Source organism: Macaca mulatta, chromosome 10 (genome assembly GCF_049350105.2).
Source record: "Macaca mulatta isolate MMU2019108-1 chromosome 10, T2T-MMU8v2.0, whole genome shotgun sequence".
Classification (NCBI taxonomy): Eukaryota; Metazoa; Chordata; class Mammalia; order Primates; family Cercopithecidae; genus Macaca; species Macaca mulatta.
The window spans coordinates 6,624,263-6,643,597 of NC_133415.1; the positions used below are offsets into that span (position 1 = coordinate 6,624,263).

The 19,335-nt window shown below is 54.0% G+C and overlaps 1 protein-coding gene across 27 annotated transcripts in view; it reads right to left on the minus strand.

Moving 5' to 3' along the window:
• Positions 1 to 251: 251 nt before the first annotated feature.
• Positions 252 to 19,335, minus strand: part of ARHGAP8 (Rho GTPase activating protein 8) — a 98,237-nt gene continuing 79,153 nt past the window's right edge. For 12 of the 27 annotated variants that reach the window (XM_077949351.1, XM_077949350.1, XM_077949357.1 and 9 more), the window contains 5 exons: positions 18,777 to 18,850; positions 16,086 to 16,163; positions 15,116 to 15,244; positions 5,392 to 5,495; positions 252 to 2,883 (listed from right to left, as the gene is read on the minus strand). In XM_077949351.1, the coding sequence (XP_077805477.1) occupies positions 2,563 to 2,883; positions 5,392 to 5,495; positions 15,116 to 15,244; positions 16,086 to 16,163; positions 18,777 to 18,850 (706 nt within the window). In that variant the 3' untranslated portion in view covers positions 252 to 2,562. Of the gene's footprint in view, positions 2,884 to 5,391; positions 5,547 to 5,620; positions 5,694 to 7,219; positions 7,350 to 15,115; positions 15,245 to 16,085; positions 16,164 to 18,776; positions 18,851 to 19,335 lie in introns of those variants that run through there. The other 15 variants (XM_077949346.1, XM_077949345.1, XM_077949353.1 and 12 more) reach the window with 4 other exon arrangements.

Below are 19,335 nucleotides of genomic sequence, written 5' to 3' on the forward strand. Positions count from 1 at the left end.
CCACGGGGGCCTGCCACACACTGCCACACACTGCTCTGGCGAGGCGTCCCACCGGGGCAAATGCCTACCCGGGAGCGCTCTCAGGATCCGCGTTGCTAGGGCTGGTCGGAGTCCCCGGCAGGGATGTTCCACAGGGCAGGCTTAAGCCGCCTAAGGAGCTGCCTTGACCATCACCAATCACCTCGCTTCCCGGTCAGAGAACCAAGGAATGTAGCAGGACGAGCAGCCGACAAAACTCCTCAGACACCAAGTTAAAGAAGGAAAGGGTTTATAAGTGCCGAGCTCCCGAAGTAAGCAATTACTGTCCTTTTAAGGGCTCACAACTCTAAGGGGGTGTGTGTGAGGGGTTGTGATTGATTGAGCAAGCAGGGGGTACGTGACTGGGGGCTGCATGTACTGGTAATTAGATCAGAACAAAACAGGATAGGGATTTGCACAGTGCATTTCTATACAATGTCTGTAATCTATAGATAGCATAACCGATTAGGTCAGGGGTTGATCTTTAACTACCAGGCCCAGTGTGTGGCGCCGGGCTGTCTGCCTGTGGATTTCATTTCTGCCTTTTAGTTTTTACTTCTTTCTTTGGAGGCAGAAATTGGGCATTAGACAATATGAGGGGTAGTCTCCTCCCTTAAGGTGATGCACCTGCCTGGGCCTCCCAAAGTGCTGGGATTATAGGCATGAGTCATCGAGCCCAGCCCAGTGGAACGCTTTCTTCTGAGGAGGCAAAGATAGAGGCTGCTGCAGAACTCAGGGATTCGCCATCAGTAACACACCGTGTGACTCAGGTAGGTTATGAGCTTGGGCAAAGAGGGGTGTCATTTGGGGACTCCATCCCTAGCTGGGATGGCATGAGGCTTGCCGGGGGCGTGACAGCCACTCTGCAACCCTCCCTATCCCTGTCCCCATGCCCGTGACCCTGCACCATCCATGTTCTGAAGGCAGGGCCAGCTCAGCCCCCCCCACCACGGAGCTGCCACTGAGCCTTCCTCTCCCAGAAGGAAAATGGATTCAGCCAGTGGCTCCCACCAGCCTGGCACCCTCGTGACTCAGCCCCATGTCTGCCCAGAAGCAGCTTCAAGAAACTAATAGGACCCACGCCCTTGGTAAAGGAATAGCTGGGCCTCAGGGGCATGGTGGTGCCACCTGGACATCAGACGGAATCGGGGTCCGAGGCTGGTTGGAAGAAAGCTGAACCCTGTCTGGCTTGCAGGCCCAGCTTGCCCTGGAGTGTGAGGTGCCCGCCGTGCACCGATAGGTGTGGGGGGTCGCTCGGCAGCCACACAGGCCCCTCCCTCAAGGACAGCAAGCACTAGCAGGGTAGAAAACACAGCGGCAGACAAGGGGCTGGAGAATAATAGGAAGATGCAAGTGAAAAGGGAGGAGGCCAGCGAGGAGACCTCACCCTCCAAGTTCAGAGCAGAGCCCTGGGCGTGGGTTTGGCCTGGGGCTGCCAATGATTCCCCCAAGCATCCGAACGGGTACAGGGGTCCCGGCGCAACTAGGTCAACACCCCATGCAGGCACGGGGGGGCCGCCACGGGGGCTCTGCGGAGGGGACTTCTGTTGTTTGTTCCCCCGAACCTCCCCCGCTTCTCCCTGCAGCAAGAGCTGGGGCGACAGCAGCGTGGGGCTCGAGGGTAATCCCCTGCAGAGGCTGTCACTCCTCCCCCACGGCTAGGTCTCGGTGGGGCTTCATCCCAGCCCCGGGGGCGGGGCACAGGACTCAGGCCTAAGCCAATCAGAGCCTTCCCTGGCTGCAGCGATGGGTCCAAGGTGAGCATGTGACCTAACCTTGTCCAATCACAGTGAAGCTGGGGCTTTTTTGCGGGGAAGGTGACACTAAGAGTTGTATCCTCTGCCATCTTTGATGGACGCACAGGACCCATCTAGCCAGAGGAGTCAGCCTGCCTGATTGCAGAGTCCTGTCGCACCCCAGAGCCCTTGGGCAGCTTGGCTGCTTTATTCCCAATTCTTCACCCTCCCCATATCCACCTCTTTGCAGGGCCCTCCCACAGTGACTCTGGCCTTGGCCACCAGGCTTGCTTTGGCCAGTGGGATGTGAGCATACAGGACACCAGTCAAAGCATGAAAACTGCAGTAGCGCTTGTGTGTGTGCCTGGGCCTATGTTACGAGAATGTGCCCTTGTTCAGCCATTGGAAGGACTTGGCACACCTGCAGGAGAACAGACCCACCCAGCTGACCCACTGACACATGGGCAATGATGAGGAGCAGCTGCTTTCAGTGACTGGGCTTGGGCAGTGTGTTACCCAGCAGCGTGGCGGCAGCAGCAGGGCGAGCCCCTAGCCACTCCATTCCCGTTTTCAGTTAAACCGCATTGAGTTACGATTCAAAACATCCATCCTAACAAATGCATTACTCTAGCCCGGTCCACAGCTCAGGAACCATGGCGGAGTCCAGGGACCAGAGGCATGGAGTTTTCATTAGAAGGTTGTGAGTTCATCTAAGGCCGGGTTATTTTTACAGATGGCAAGTTTACAAAACACACAGTGCACAGACAGGGGTGGGAGGTAGCTTGAAATACACAGAATGTTTGCAACACTAGAGCCGTCTTCTGGCCACCGTCAGGGGACTCGGAGGTATGGTAGGCGTGGTGAGGCCGGTGGCTCGTGTCCGCGGCACAGCCTCCTGCAAAGGGGCTGCCCTGCTCCCCTGTTGCGGCGGTGCCAGGCTGTGCTCCCCAGATGCCTCCAGGGCGCTGAATATCTTTTCATAGTACTCGATCAGCAGCTCCGTGAACAGGTTCAGGGGCACAAGGGCACTCAGGGACGAGGACCCCTGGGATGGCCAGATCAAATTCAGCCCAAAGACACAGGCCAGGTTAGAGCTGTTCATTTTGTTGAAGATGCTCTCCTGGGACACCTGGAGGAAACCACAAATGAGAAAAGGGGAGTGAACGCCAAGGGCGGTGGGGACCTAGAACTCCCTCCTGAACTGTGGGAGGGGCAGATGTAGAGAAGCACTGGACTGGGAGCCAGCAGCCAGTACAGGGACCCTGTATGGCCACCTGCCCACTCAGAGTCTCAGTTACCCTATCTATGAAAGGAAGGCTTGGCCTCGACGTCCTGGAGGACCCTCTGGCTCTGACTTTCTGTGACAGCCTCAATACCCCACCATCTCCTCTTCCACTGCGCCGTCTGGGGAGATGCACTCTTGGGGACGGGCTGTAGCACAGACGGTGGGAACTAGGGGCCTCTCTGGCCCTCTGCTCTGTGGGTGGCGAACTGGGCATGATGGGGACCAGCCAGCACGTAGGGGCGGCAAGAGTACAAAGAGCTTGCCTCCCAGAAGGGCTCCCTATCCGTCTCGGCCAACACTTAAAACACCCCCAGGAGCGGGAGTCCTTTCTCCAGCTTACAGATGAGGAACTTGGGGTCTGCAGGGTACAGGAGACTTGCCCAAGGTCTTGTGGCCAGCCGGGGGGGGTGGGGGATGTGGGCCAAGGTGAGGGCAGGGTCTGTTCTCTTCTCCTTACCTCCCTACAAGCTTAGAGCTGGGGGGAACCTCAGAGTCAGAAACAGGTGTCATGAGGCTGTGAGTGCCAGAGCAGAGAACGGGAGGGGGGCATGGCCAGGCGTCACGCTCACAGATCTGGCGAGAATGCTCAGACTTGCCCAAGCCCTGCTTCAGTGAGACAGCCGGAAGCCTATTAGGCTCTGCCTGCCTCCTGCCTGCCAGTCCCCACAGCCCCTCGCAGGTGTGCACCAGCCAGGTCCACTGCAGGCCGCCCCTCCTCAAGCCGAGACTGCAGAGTCCTCATGAGGTCCTTGGATGAGGTATTTGGTGGCCAGGGTGTGGTATTCCAAGGCCCAAGCAGGGCATGATCCCCCGAGTGCCAGTGGGGGGATAACATGCAACACCACGCCCCACCAGGTGCATTCACATTGGTGCCCGTGGAGGAGGCAGCTAAAGAGAAATCAGTCTCTCCCAATGAAAAAGAAGTAGGCCAGGTGCGGTGGCTCACGCCTATAATCCTAACACTTTTAAGAGGCCGAGGCAGGTGGATCACCTGGGGTCAGGAGTTCAAGATCAGCCTGGCCAACGTGGAGAAATCCCATCTCTACTAAAAATACAAAAATCAGCCGGGCATGGTGGCACTCACCTGTAATCCCAGCTAGTCGGGAGGCTGAGGCAGGAGATCGCTTGAACCCAGGAGGCGGAGCTTGCAGTGAGCTGAGATCCGGCCACTGCACTCCAGCCTGGGTGACAGAGCAAGACTCCGTCTCAAAAAAAAAAGTGAAAGAGGAGAAAACTAAAAATTTTAGTTTTGGGCTTTTTTTTTTTTTTTTTTTTTTTTTTTTTGAGACGGAGTCTCACGCTGTTGCCCAGGCTGGAGTGCAGTGGCGCGATCTCGGCTCACTGCAAGCTCCGCCTCCTGGGTTCACGCCATTCTCCTGCCTCAGCCTCCTGAGTAGCTGGGACTACAGGCGCCCGCCACCGCGCCCGGCTAATTTTTTGTATTTTTAGTAGAGACGGGGTTTCACTGTGGTCTCGATCTCCTGACCTTGTGATCCGCCCGCCTCGGCCTCCCAAAGTGCTGGGATTACAGGCTTGAGCCACCGCGCCCGGCCTTAGTTTTGGGCTTTTGAGAAATTAAACAATAGGGAGAAAAAAATAGTTTGCTGTAAAACCAAGAGGTGGCATTCTCCGACAGACTCTGGGATGTGACGCCTCCTCTGCCCAGGCCCTCCTCTCCCCTACAGTGGGCAGTGCCCGCACCCTGCACGGTCTGAGGCAAAGGCCTGGGGAGATGGAGAGGGATAAACATTCAGGGCCATGGGTCTGGGGGCTGGAGGTGGACCCAGGGGGCCACGTGGAGGCAGAGACGGGAGGGACCAGGAGCTGGGAGAGGACAGGAACGATCCTCCTCTACAGCCTGTAGGAGGGAGTGCAGCCCAGTACACCTTGAGTTTGAACTTCTGGCCTCTAGAAGAGTGACATGGTAAATTCTACTGTTTTAAGCCACCCACTGTGTGGTCACAGGAACCTAATGTACATGGTTCCGGGTGTGTCCCTTCCACAGGAATGGTCAGTTCAGTCCACAGTGAGGGCCTCAGGCTCTGTGCCAGTGGTAGATGCAGCTGCCACCTCCCAGAGACTCAGCCCAAGCAAGAGATCACATGGGGGCAGAGGACTCCAATACCGAAGGCAATGGCCAAGGGATAGCAGGTATGGGAGTGGGCAGGGGGTCCTCAGCAGGGTGGGTGCTTGACTGGGCCTTGGATGAAGTCCTTGGTGGCCAGGGGAGTGGTTAGGCCCAACCAGGGCATGACCCCAGACCTGGGACAAGGAGGGGACTGGTCCAGGCAGGCCTAGCATGGCAGGAGATGCCACTGGGCCTCACCCCAAGCACCCCCCTTGCCCACTCACCGCGTGCAGGAAGCCCATGAGGTAACGGAGGACAACATAGTTGTGCTCTGGAAGGCTCCGTAAGATCTGGCGGCAGCAGGTGACGCGCAGGCTGCTCTCCACACCTGGAACGGCAGGGGGCTCCCTCCTGAGCTCCAGAGGGGCCAGGGGCAGCGCTGTGTCCCGGCCCAGGAGGAGGGCAGCTCTGAGGATGGACTGTCCCACAGTCGGGCCTGGGCCCCCCACTTACTTTCCGGTTGTGTGGCTCTGCTCAGCAAACCCTCTGTGTGTTTGGCTGTTCTTGCATTGCTACAACGAAATTCCTGAGATAGGGTCATTTGTAAGAAAAGACGTTTAACTGGCTCATGGTTCTGCAGGCTGTACAAGCATGGTACCAGTCCCTGTTCAGCTTGTGGGGAAGCCACAGGAGCCTTCCAATTATGGCAGAAAGGAAGGAGGCGCGTCACATGACAAAAACAGGAACAAGAGAGTGTGGGGCAGAGGTGCCATATGCTTTTAAACCAGATCTGGTGAGAACTCACTATCTCGAGGACAGCACCAACCCGTGAGGGATCCACCCTCATAATCCAGTCATCTCCCACCCGTCCCCACCTCCAATGGCGAGCGTTGCAATTCAACATGAAACGCGCTGCGGCCTCAGATCCAAGCCTCACCTGAATTCTGCAAGCTCCATTCCGCTGCTTTATCACCCAGTAGCACCACCTTCCAGGAAGCTGCTACAGCCGAATCACTTTATAAATGGGAGTGATCTAGACCAGGGGTTGGCAAACTACTACGGGTACAGACTCTGTGGCAACTACTCGGCTCTGCCCTGATGAGGCAAAAGCAGCCATAGGTAATGTATAAAGTGGCCGTGGCTGTGTTCCAGGGAAACTTTATTGGCAAATACAGGCAATGGGCCAGATCTGAGCTGAGTAGTTGCAACAGACTGCAAGGCCCACGCAGCCTAACATATTTACTATCTGGCTTTTTACAGAAAGTTTGCAACCCCTGCTCTAGACTAACTGCCTGCTCAAGATCTCAGCACCACACCTCCCACACACACTGTTGCTCTTGGGCAAGGCAGCGTCCCACCCTCCAGGGGCCTGATCCAACTGGCCCACACTTTGAGACCCCCCCGCCGGCCAGTTACCCTTATAACCACCGCCACCCTTTGAGCTCCATAACCTTCCAATCAAAACCTACCAACCAGCCAGGCGCAATGGCTCACACCTGTAATCCCAACACTATGGGAGGCTGAGGCAGGCGGATCACTTGAGGTCAGGAGTTCAAGACCAGCCTTACCCAACATGGTGAAACCCTGTCTCTACTAAAAAAAAAAAAAAAATTAGCCTGGTGTGGTGGCACACACCTGTAGTCCCAGCTACCTGGGAGGCCAAAGCAGGAAAATTGCTTGAACTCAGAAGACAGGTTGCAGTGAGCCGAGATGGTGCCATTGCACTCCAGCCTGGGCAGCAACAGCAAAACTCCATCTCAACAAAAACAACCAAGTATTCACCGAGTTCCCGCTGCAGGTGCATATGTGAACAGATGCACGTCTGCACTCAGCCACATGCATGCTCACGCTACTGTGTACCCACCTTCTCCAACACACCAACCACCCTCTCCCTGAGCCTTCACAGAGTTGCTGGTGAACACCGGGTGCTCTGCAAACACCCAGAGAGCTACAACACCCCACTATGATCATTCCTGTTGGCTTCTTAAAAGCCATCATTCCATGAAATCAAGCTGTTGTTGGACAAGGAGTTACCTTGAATATTTCAACTGAGCCTGGTGGCTGCCATCTCCTTCTCGGGGTGTTACAGCCTGAACCTTATCTAAGAATAATGGTCCCAAGTGGGTACTGGTGCAGGTCATCCTCAGCCCCCACTGGGGTCCCTCTGAAACGAAACACTTGCTGGCAAGTAGGCAGGACGGGTGAACTGAGCCTCACAACCGCCAGTGTCACTGAGCACTCCCTACAAGGAAGCAAGCAGGTCAAGCGTTTCAACCACCCCAGTGTAGAGAGAGAGGAGGAAAGCAAGCTCTGAGAGGTTAGGTGACTAGCCCAAGGTCACACAGCTTGCACGTGGGAGGCTGGGCCTCGAGGACTCTCTGACCTCCCCTTTCTCCTCCAGAGCAGGCCATGAGACCATCCCATGAAAGGCGACTTCCCTATACCCAGAGGGAAGGGGCAGCCTCCTCTCTGAAGATGGCATTTCCCCTAGTTTCCTGCCCCAGGCTCAGAGCCCTCTGTCCATCGCATTTCCCACACCTCTCCACTCTTCAGCCAACCTGGCGTCAGCACACTCAGGGGACCAGGTCTCCGGGCCTTCATTTCCTTATAAAGTCACCCATGTCATATACAACTTCTAGTAAATACACTGGTGTGTTTTTCTCTTGTGAATCTGTCAGTCCAAGCAACAGGGCCCCCACCAAAGAACCTGAGATGGGTAGAAGGAAAACATTTTGACCCTCCCTGTGGTTTCTTTCTAGCCATGGGGATGAGGTACCCTTGGCTGGAACACCTCGCTCGGTCTGGGAGCTGCACGGAGAGCCAGGACCCCTGGTAGAGCCGGCCAAAAGTAAGAATTCTTACTCAAGGCTGGTCGTGGTGGCTCACACCTATAATTCCAGCACTTTGGGAGGCCGAGGTGGGTGAATCACCTGAGGTCAGGAGTTTCAGCCCAGCCTGACCAACATGGAGAAACCCCGCCTCTACTACAAATACAAAATTAGCCGGGTGTGGTGGTGCATACCTGTAATCCCAGCTACTGGGGAGGCTGAGGCAAGAGAGTCATTTGAACCCCGGAGGCAGAGGTTGCAGTGAGCCGAGACTGCACCACTGCACTCCAGCCTGGGTAACAAGAGCAAAACTCCATCTCAAAAAAAAAATTCTTAAGTCAGCCTCCCGGATTTCCGTCTGCAGTGCCCAATTGTGTGAGGGTGGTCAAAGTCTCTTTGTCTTCTTCCTTTCTGAATTTGGACCAGCAGAACAACATTCAGAAGAATGGGTTCTTTGGCTTGTGACTTTCATGAATCTGATTTCGAGGACTCCTCGGTGATCTCAGCCTCCCAGGAAGAGTCACTGTTTGCCTTTGTCTCTGTCTCTTGGGTCATTTGTTGTGAGGAGGAGAATCATGGGGTAAGATTCTCCTTTTGTCTTGTGTCCTGAGAACTTGCCTTTATGGCCAGTTTGGCTTCCAAATGCCTGGAGGAACAGTCAACAGCCAGGATGCAGCCCCAAGAGTTTACAGGCCGGGCGCGGTGGCTCATGCCTGTAATCCCAGCACTTTGGGAGGCCGAGACGGATGGATCACCTGAGATCAGGAGTTTGAGACCAGCCCGGCCAACATGGTGAAACCCCATCTCTACTAAAAAATACAAAAATTAGCCGGGTGTGGTGGTAGGCGCCTGTAATCCCAGCTACTTGGGAGCCTGAGGCAGGAGAATCACTTGAACCTGGGAGGCAGAGTTTATAGTGAGTAGAGAATCTCAGCCACTGCACTCTGGCCTGGGCAACAGAGTGAGACTCCGTCTCAAAAAAAAAGGGAATTTTTATCTGGCCAGATAGAAATGTGAGTTGCACTCTGATATGTTGGAAGGTGTTGCCTCTAAACCTCGCGTTGAATTGCAATCACCAATGTTGGAGGTGGGACTGGTGAGGGGTGATGAAATCAAGGGGACAGATTTTCCATAAATGGTTATCGCCACCTCTTGGTGCTGTTCTCATGATAGTGATTTCTCAAGAGATCGTGTTGTTTAAGTGTGGGGCATGACCTGACCCCGTCTCGCTCCCACTCGCACTGTGTGAGGCGCCTGCTCCTCCTCCGCCAAGATTGAAAACTTCCTAAGGCCTCCCCGAAGCCAAGCAGAGCCAACACCATGCTTCCTACAAAGCCTACAAAACCATGAGCCAACGAACCTTCTTTTCTTTATAAATCACCCAGCCTCAGGTATTTCTTTATAGCAACGCCGACTCGGTGACGGCTGACATCCTACCAGCCGCCACCAGCTCTGAGGTGCTTGTCTGTCTTTTGGCTCTCTGTGGGGTAACTTTGGGTCTTGGGGGGTACCAGCCATCACCAACTCTGGGGTGCTTGTCTAAGTCTGTCTTTTGGCTGTGGGGTAACTTTGGATCCTGGGGTACCAGCTATCACCAGCTCTGGGGTGCTTGTCTTTCTTTTGGCTATCTGTGGGGTAACTTTGGATCTTGGGGTACCAGCTATCACCAGCTCTGGGGTGCTTGTCTTTCTTTTGGCCATCTGTGGGATAACTTTGGTTCTTGGGGTACCAATCACCAGCTCTGGGATGCTTGTCTTTCTTTTGGCTAGCTGTAGGGTAACTCTGGATCTTGGGGTACCAGCCAGCACCACCTCTGGGGCACTTGTCTAAGTCTGTCTTTCGGCTATCTGTAGGGTAACTTTGGATCTTGGGGTACCAGCCATCATCAGCTCTGGGGCGCTTGTCCATCTTTTGGCTATCTGTGGGATAACTTTGGATCTTGGGGTACCAGCCATCACCAGCTCTGGGGCGCTTGTTTGTCTTTTGGCTATCTATCTGTGGGGTAACTTGGGATCCTGGGGGACTCTGAGAACATCTCTTGTATCCATGGCCACAAAAAGGCCTATTGGTTTCGAGTCACATTGAATTAGGTATACCTTTGGTTAAAAACAAAAAACAAAACAAAAAAACAAGGTAAAAAGGACTATTTGGAAATAATCTGGGCAAAGAAAAAAATCTTTAGGGCTTTCTCCTGAAATATTGATAACAACTTTCACCCTCAACAGGTAATCTTAACTTGTATGAAACGATGTGTGAAAGTTCTAAGATCTTGGTTTGTGGCCGGGCATAGTGGCTCACGCCTGTCATCCCAGCACTTTGGGAGGCTGAGGTGGGGAGATCACTTGAGCCCAGGAGTTTGAAACCAGCCTGGGCAACATGGTGAGACCCTGTCTTTACAAAAAAATATTTAAAAATTAGCTGGGTGTGGTAGTGCATGACTCAGCTACTTGAGAGGCTGAGGTGGGAGGATTGCTTGAGCCCAGAGGTCAAGGATGTAGTGAGCCAAGATCAAGCCACTGCACTCCAGCCTCAGTGACAGAAGGAGACCCTGTCTTAAAAAAATTTTTGTTTGCAGATATGCATGTTATGTATATATGAAAATTTTCTCCCTCTGATGGTATTACCAAGTTAATTTATAAAATCCCTTAAAGGAGTTCTATTCAAATTGGCTTAGAGAGACATGAGCATTTATATAAAATATTTCTAAAACGCTCAGAAATATAGAAACTAAGCCAAATATTCAAGTTCATGTGACTTGAGTAACTGACAAGATTAGTCTGATATTGTTCGTTTATTAAAAACAGCTGTATAGGTTGGGCACGGTGGCTCACGCCTATAATCCCAGCACTTTGGGAGGCCAAGGAGGGCAGATCACCTGAGGTCAGGAGCTCAAGACAAGCCTGGCCAACATGGTGAAACCCCGTCTCTACAAAACTTAGCCAGGCAAGACGGCCGGTGCCTATAATCCCAGCTACTCGGGAGGCAGAGGTGGGAGAATCGCTTGAGGTAGGAGGATTGCTTGAACTCGGGAGGCGGAGGTTGCAGTGAGCCGAGATGGCGCCATTGCACGCTAGCCTGGGCGACAGAGCGAGACTCCGTCTCAAAACAAAAACAAAAACAAAAAAACCAGCTGCATCTTCTGAATTATTCATATTAAGTATAATCCAAGCATACATTTTTATGTAGCTGGGTTTACTAGTGAAGTAGGGTTAAAAATAGATAATAAGGGCCGGGTGCAGTGGCTCATGCCTATAATCCCAGCACTTTGGGAGGTTGAGGTCAGAGTTCGAGACCAGCCTGGATGACATGGTGAAATCCTGTCTCTACTAAAAATATAACAATTAGCTGGGTGTGGTGGCACACACCTGTAATCCCCGCTATTCGGGAAGCTAAGGTAGATGGATTGCTTGAGCATGGGAGGCAGAGGTTGTAATAAGCTGAGATCAGGCCACTGCACTCCAGCCTGGGCCACAAAGCAAGACTCCATCTTGAAAACAAAAATGAGGGAAATTCCTTGAAATGATGACTAGCCTTATTCAGTGTTATGTATGGCATTACAGTGAGTAAGGAAGGCCACTTCCTGCCAGGCCCAGGAAACTTAAAATATATTGATTGAGAACCTGGAGAAGAGAGAAATTCACTCAAATCTAAGGATACTACAGGCAAAGTCTGATGGCAAATTTTTTTTCTTTTTTCTTTTTTTTTTTTTGAGACGGAGTCTTGCTGTTGGCCCAGGCTGGAGTGCAATGGCGAGATCTCGGCTCACTGCAACCTCTACCTCCCGGGTTTCAAGCGATTCTCCTGCCTCAGCCTCCTGAATAGCTGGGATTATAGGTGTGTGCCACCAAGCCTGGCTAATTTTGTATTTTTAGTAGAGATGGGATTTCTCCATGTTGGTCAGGCTGGTCTCCAACTCCTGACCTCAGGCGATCCGCCCACCTCGGTCTCCCAAAGTGCTGGGATTACAGGAGTGAGCCACCACACCTGGCCCTGATGGCAAAGTTTTGGCTTGGCTTTCTAGCCTCAAGAGGCTTTTAAAAAGTGAATCTGAGATGCCTTATTAAAAGTTCTAACAAGGTAGACTTAAAAAGAGCCTACATACATCAATTCTCATTCTTGCTGCCCTTATGTAAATAATCAGGCCAAATCTAGTGAGACCAGACTTATTTTGTAATTGAGAATCAAAAGAGAAGCACCGTATGGAGAAATGATGCTCCAGTGGAAAACTATGGTGCACGCTTGCGAGTTCTCAGTTCCTCTCATTTCCTCCAATATCTGGCTACAATGCTCCAAGCTAACATTTCCAGTTTTGCTCCTGCCCCCTCAGTTGGCATGACAAAGACCTAAAACCTGCCACTTCCCCAAAGCCCGAAAGCTGACGCTGGAAGACTTGATACAAACTTCAAAGAAATCATCACAGCAGACGATGTACAGATAATCCTTGTGCCTCCTGCTGTACAGGCCGCTCAGAAAGTTCACCGGAACACCCAGTGCCATCACCAAAGACATCTAAATTGCACACTATGAAATTCACTGGCCGGCTGCCGCCACTCTCACTCTACCATGAAAAGATACTTCAAGCCAACATCTAGGAATCTTCTCAACTAAATGTTCTCTTGACTGAAAAAATAGAGTTTAGGCCAGACACGGTGGCTCACGCCTGTAATCCCAGCAGTTTGGGAGGCCAAGGCGGGCGGATCACGAGGTCGGGAGCTTGAGACCATCCTGGCTAACACGGTGAAACCCTCTCTCTCCTAAAAATACAAAAATTTAGCTGGGCGTGGTGCCACACACCTGTAGTCCCAGCTACTCGGGAGGCTGAGGCAGGAGAATTGCTTGAACGTGGGAGGTGGAGGTTGCAGTGAGCCGAGATTGTGCCACTGAACTGCAGCCTGGGTGACAGAGACTCCATCTCAAAAACAAAACAAAAAACAACAAAAAACCCCAGAGTTTATGGTTTGTTCAAACCACTGAACTTCACGTTTGTTGACATAGAAAGGCCCCTTATTAACAGGCTGACTTAGGTAGTCACCCTACTCCCACCTCCACCACTACCTTCTGAAATGAGACACAACTGTTTACCTGGAGTGATCTAGTCACAGCACTGACAGAAGGATTCATGCAGCATGAGACAATCTACCAACTATGTTTCTGGACTGTAAAACTTCCTGGGGAAAGTTTCAGACGGGGGAATGCTGCGGTCCAGAACACCACCATTCCAAATATGGCTCAGCCTCTCAAAGTGCTGGGATTACAGGCACGAGCCACTGTGCCTGGCCCACAACTGCAAGCTTTCTAAACGAACTGCTGCTCAAAGAGGGGTTCCAGGGCCTATCTCCCTGTCACCAGGTTGTGGCTGGAAGAAAAAGTAAGTTCTCCTGGTAGCATTGAGTTTTCTCAAGCAGGAACCTACAGAGGCTGCAGTCATCATCCCTCTGCAGGGGCTAATGAAATCTGGAAGCTTCTGGAAGTTTCTCTCTAGGACAGAGCCTGGCACATTCAGGTGATGGAGCATTGTCCATCTTGCCTGCCCTGGGCCCGGCTGGTGGGAGGATGCTGAACGGAGTGCCTCCTTCTCTGTCGCCACCAGATAGCTACCTCTACACACATGATCAAATTTGTCTCCATGAGGCTCAGCTTGGCTCTGAACTCTCCCAGGCTTCCCATCCACTAGCCAAAGTCAGTCAGCCCTCAACATCTTTCATAGTCTTCCAGGCTGTAGGAGAGACCTTCCCCATCTCAGACAGGGCCTGGCATCTGGCAGGCACTTAGGAGCACTGCTGAGTAAATGGGTGTACACTTGCCTTTGAGGGGAGTTTGGCGTCCAGTGACCTTGGAGGGATGCCTTGTGATTGAAATCAATCTCCAGCCCCCGGCCCTCCCTAGAGGTCAGGCTGGTCTCCCGTGTCTCAAAGCCTGCACCCTCTAACTGTGTAATTGACCTTTCTGGAGTGGCCACCCCGAGTCACCATAAACCATCAGGGCCCCCGATAAATAACAAAGATAATTCCTGTCCTTTGGGAAATTCCAAGGTTCAGAAGTCACCCCCCAGGGGCCAGGACAAAGGCCAGGCTGCCCTTTGGGTAAAGGCGATTCTTGAATACGTGAATACCCAGTGGGGTAGAAACATTTTTTTTTTTTTGAGACAGAGTTTCGCTCTTGTTGCCTAGGCTAGAGTGTAATGGCGCGATCTCGGCTCACCACAACCTCTGCCTCCCAGGTTCAAGCAATTCTGCTGCCTCAGCCTCCCAAGTAGCTGGGATTACAGGCATGCACCACCACGCCCAGCTAATTTTATATTTTTATAGAGACGGGGTTTCTCCACGTTGAGGCTGGTCTCGAACTCCTGACCTCAGGTGATCCGCCTGCCTCAGCCTCCCAAAGTGCTGGGATAACAGGCGTGAGCCACTGCGCCCGGCCAGAAACATTGATTTTAAGATTCAAGATTTGTCTTTAAAATATCTTAACCCAGCTGCTTTAGAATTAACACCAAAACCAGGTTTCACCCTTCGACTGATAGTGCTCCAACAAGAAAGGTGGGGGCCAGAGGTAGTCCCATTTGAAAAGACGGTGTTTGATGACTGAGATGAAGGCCTGAGTGGTTTTATGGTGCTTTGGAGGCATCACTTTCCTTAGCATTCGCCAGTATTTTGAGATACTATTATGGAGTTGTTCACGAGTCATCTGTGCTCAGCCACACTGAGCATGTGACCGATCACAAAGCATCTGTAGGATCAGACCCTATAGCTGCTCAGTTCCTATCACATATGCTTGGCATCCTACAATGACTGGGGGAGAAATGCCGAGAGCCCCTTTCTAGATGAGAGAGCTGAGGGTTTGGGGGCTGGGAGGTGGTATAGGCAGGACTTTGACCAGGATGATGAGCCCCAGATCTAGAAAGCCCCCCATCACCCTGCCTCCCGGCCCAGCTGCGCCTGAGAGACCGGCCTGAACAACCCTGACCGACCGCACCTGCTCTGCCTTTGGACAGTGTGGCCTGTCTGTCCACGGTGGGGCAGCCCCAACGACCCCCTCTCTTGCCCTGCAGTGCCAGGTGGCAACAGAATGAGGGTGGGGACACGCCACCTAGGCCACCCCAGAGCCTGACCCTGGGCCAGTAGCTGGGGGACAGCATCTGAGGACCAAGCCCCCCAACTCCCGCCCCGGGGCAGCTACGCACAAGTGATCCCGAGAATCTGCTCGTAGGCCTGGAAGGTCAGAAGCGGCTGCGGCAGCTCTCGCAGGAAGGTCTTCAGGATCACCGCAGGGATGTGAATGTCCCCGTAGTCGTCAAAGTTCACAGGCTTCCCTGCACACACAACATGGCACTGCTGAGGTCTGCACCCCGGCCTGGGCACTGCGGCTATAGAACGAGCTCTGAGACAGGGCGTGAGATGTCCGGATGGGAAGTGCCTGATGCTGTCCCCACCTACAAATGGGGTGCTCTGGCCCCATCAGCCCCTACACTGCCCTCACTGCCTCCTCCTGGGCTCCCAGTGGAGGATGGGGTGGGCTGCTGGCTTCTCTGTGGTGTGCTGTTGCTCCCAGCTACAATGCCAGCTCTCTGAGGTCAGGGCCATGGCAGAGATGACACTGCAGGCCCCGGGCCTGAGACAGGCAGGCCTGAGCTCGGCCCAGTGCGGACCCAATGCTCCATTTTTGTGTGATGCACAACTGGTCGCGGGAGCGAGTTGGATCGAGGGCAAGTCTTGTCAGCGGCTTCGTTAGTATTAGTGTGATGTGCCCTCAGCTCAGAGGCCACTGCCCCTGCCCGCAGGTTACACATGGCAGTTAAGGAAGCCGTGCTGAGCCAGTTCGGGGGAGCTGCCAGATAAAAAACCAGCTGCCCTGCACTGCAGGGTGTCTCCTGAAAGCACGTGCCCACCTGGTGCAGATGGAGAGCCCCTAAAGGCAAAATGGCATCGTGCGGCCACCATGTCCCAGCAGGGTTGGGGGTCTGGACAAAGGGTCCCTACTCTGGACTACCAGTGGGCCCCTCGATGGCTCCTGGGCAGCTGCCCCCACCCTGAGTGTTTTCTGGGAGTTGGATGGGTTGTGGGGGCGGTGCTTCCCTGCCTCTGCTCTGAGGCCCGGAGTGCTGTGCTCGCTGGCCAGACAGCTCGGGGCTCAGGACTGTGGGACAGCCTCACCTTGGTTGTAGAGCCTCTGGATCTCGCGGACGGTCTGCACGCTGGCGGATCTCCGGAACAGGCCCTCGGTGCGCAGGCCTGCAGGAGAGGAGCTTCCGGGTGTCTCACAGGTCCCAGCCCACTGGGCTTCCAGGACGTTATATGACACCCCCTTGCCCACGGCATCACCCACCTGTGGCTGGCCTCCACAAATTCATTTGTTCCTCAGATCTTTCCCATATTCCCCAACCCGCCCGATTTCCCACCTCTGTGGTCCGTGGAAAGGGAAAGCAGAAACAGATTCTAAACTCAGACAGACCTAGGCTCTAGTCCAGCTCTGCCTGCCAGCTGTGTGACCTCAGAGAAAGCACTCAGCCTCTCTGAGCCTATCTGCCTTGTTTATCTACAGAGTAAGGCCATGAGCTCCTGTCTCCGAGGGCTGCAGAGAGGACTGGACACGCTGATGCCCAGCACGTGCCTGGCACCCAGGAGGCCTCCAGACATGTGGCTTCCCACAAGGGCTAGGGCTGAGCTGTCCAGCACAGCAGCCAGTAGCTGTACATGAGGACTGAACTTTAATTAAAATTAAATAAAATTAAAAATCTAGTCACTCAATTGCATGAACCTCATATGACCTGCCCTATTGGGCTACTGCCACAGGGGCTGGTGGCTGCTGTTTAGACAGTGAAGATACAGATGATGTCCAAGTTCTATTAGGCGATTCTGCTAAAGAGGTGATTGTAATCAAAGAAGAAAACTTGTCTCCATGGCTGGTTTATAAAGAGAGTTTTCAGCACTTGTAACTGGCTTATGAAAGCAGCCCTGGGGTGGAGGGAAGGGTTTCCTCCGGCCAGGCCCCTGCTGGCTCCAGAGCCAGGAAGAGAAACAGGCCTGAGCCTACCCTTGGGGGGCCTGCAGTGGATGACAGGGGTACCCCGGAACACCAGGACCTAGGACTGTGGCCCAGGCATCTGGAGGTACAAGTCTTCTTGGGACTTGCAAGGCCTGACCTCCCCTTCTCCTCTCAGCTTCCTCCAAGCCCCACACGCTCCTGCACTCCCACAGCCATGGGCCTCTGCACCTGCTCTCCTCTCTGGGGCCTGTCCCCCGGCATGGCCAGCTTCTCCCCGTCCTCAGAGCTCAGCTCTACTGCCCCTCCCTCAGGGAAGCCCCCCAACAAGGTCAAACCCCCTAACAGGGACCCCGGTCTGGCAGGGCCTCCTCCCTGACGGAGTCAGCATCTGGGTAGCTCTTGGCGGAACAGGTGCTTCTTCCACGTCCCGTGTGCTCACTTTCATATCCCCAGAGTCTGGCACGAGGGAGGCACCCAGCAAATGTCTCCCGAGTGAGGGACTGAATGATGGGGGCACATGAAGAAGGCAGTTCTGTCCAGGAGAGGGGCAGAATTGGAGAGGGCTTACAGAAAGCAGGACCTAACTGGCAGAGGGCAAGGAGGGGCTGTCCAGGCCGGGGACAGGCGGGCCCCTTGGGGTCCCAGTGTGGGATGCCCCCCGTACCTGTCACCTGCCAGCCGAGCATCGTGGCTCAGGGAAATACTGGGGCCACAAGGTCTGGGGTGTGAGGGAGATGGCCCACCCATGCCCCCGCCCAGCACACCTGCTCACTGATGCCATCCCCGTGTGCACAGACTCTCGTGCCAAAGCGCATTTCCTGGGCACCCTGTCCTACAGGTGAGGATGGGCTCTCCAGGCCCCGCCTGTCTGAAGCAGGTTTTTCAAAGACCACCCACTGGGCCTGCTCCAAAGAGGAAACCAGCCCACTCGCAACCAGAAGGTGCAGGGCCGAGGCGGTGCTTTCTGAGCCACTGCACGGCAACTCCCCGCCGGATGGAACATGAGACACGGACCACAGGGTGGTGGGGTCTCGGGGGCCCATGGTGCTGCGTCCGTGGCAGAGCTGGGGTCTGCTTTAGGGGCTTTGGCTATGTTGGGGGAATTCCCTGAGGAAGCAACCACTGAGCTGGGCTCTGGAGGCTGGAGGGAGCCAGCCCTGTCTGGGCGGTGGCGATGCGGGAGGCGCTCACTTCCTGTCTGACGCCCACACAGCTGCACTGCAGCACCCAGGCTGGAGACCACCTGGCCCACCGAGCACACCTGCACCCCTGGTGCCAGATAAGCCTCCCTGGTGCCTGCTCCTCCGTGGGAACCTCTTTACTCCCATTAAGGTAGGAAAGCAGCCTCCACACACCTTCTCCACGGACCTCAGTTCTAGCCTCAGGAGCTGTGGAGAGCCCACAAGGCTCACCCCACTTCAAGGTCCTGACTGCACCCACCCCACTGGCAATGGTGTCTGCAAATCAAAGTTGATCCCATCAGAGGAGCCCCCATTTCCAGAAGGCTTCCTATAGACCAGCACTGCCCGAAGTGCTTTGTAGCGCTGTCTCATTTAGGGGTCACAACAATCCTGCAAGTTAGGTACTGTTTGTTATTAACCTTACTGGACAGACAAGGGAATGGAGGCCCAGAGAGGGTGAGTAACTGGCCCCAGGTCACACAGCTAGTACACGGGGGAGACAGGATTCAAACCCAGACCATCCAAGACCAGAGCCCAGACCTGGAGCCACTGTGCTTGAGCCCCTCCCTTCCTGGTCACACCCCCTGGCTTATGGGTGCTCAGGATCCAAGACAAACCACCCAGAGAGGTGCACCCAGCAGCCCTCACATCACCCAGCTGGAGCCGGCCCTGTCTCACCTTTCTGTCTCAGGTACGTCACTGTGAACCTCAGCACGGGGGGGATGAGTTCGCCTTGATTTTTGTCTTTGAGGCTGAGAAAAGAGAAAAGAAAGGGGCAGTTTTTACCTGAGTTTGATGGGTGATCATAATGAGAAGAGGCGCTGGTCCTCTCCACACCCCTGTGAAAACACAGGACCCAGGCACCATCCAGGAAGACAGAGGCAGGCTCTGCCCTCAGGAAGCACAAAGTCTGGAGGCCGAATAATAAAATGATAGTGCAGCATTTGAGAACTCCACGAGAGGGATATTTATGATACAGGGAAGACCTGGGGGTTGGGGAGGGCTTCCCCAGGGGGCAACTTCAGAGCTGGGTTCTGAGGGATGAGTAGGAGCCTGCCAGAGGACAAAAGACAGAAGGGCATTCTACACAGGTGAGCCATACTGAGAAGTCCCAGCAGTATGAGATGGCTTGGCTGTGAGGGTAGAACATGAAGCCCAGGACTGGATGCCGATTCAGTTAAAAAACATAGTTGACAAAAACCCAGTATGTTATCTGGGTTAACCTGTCTCTTACTGT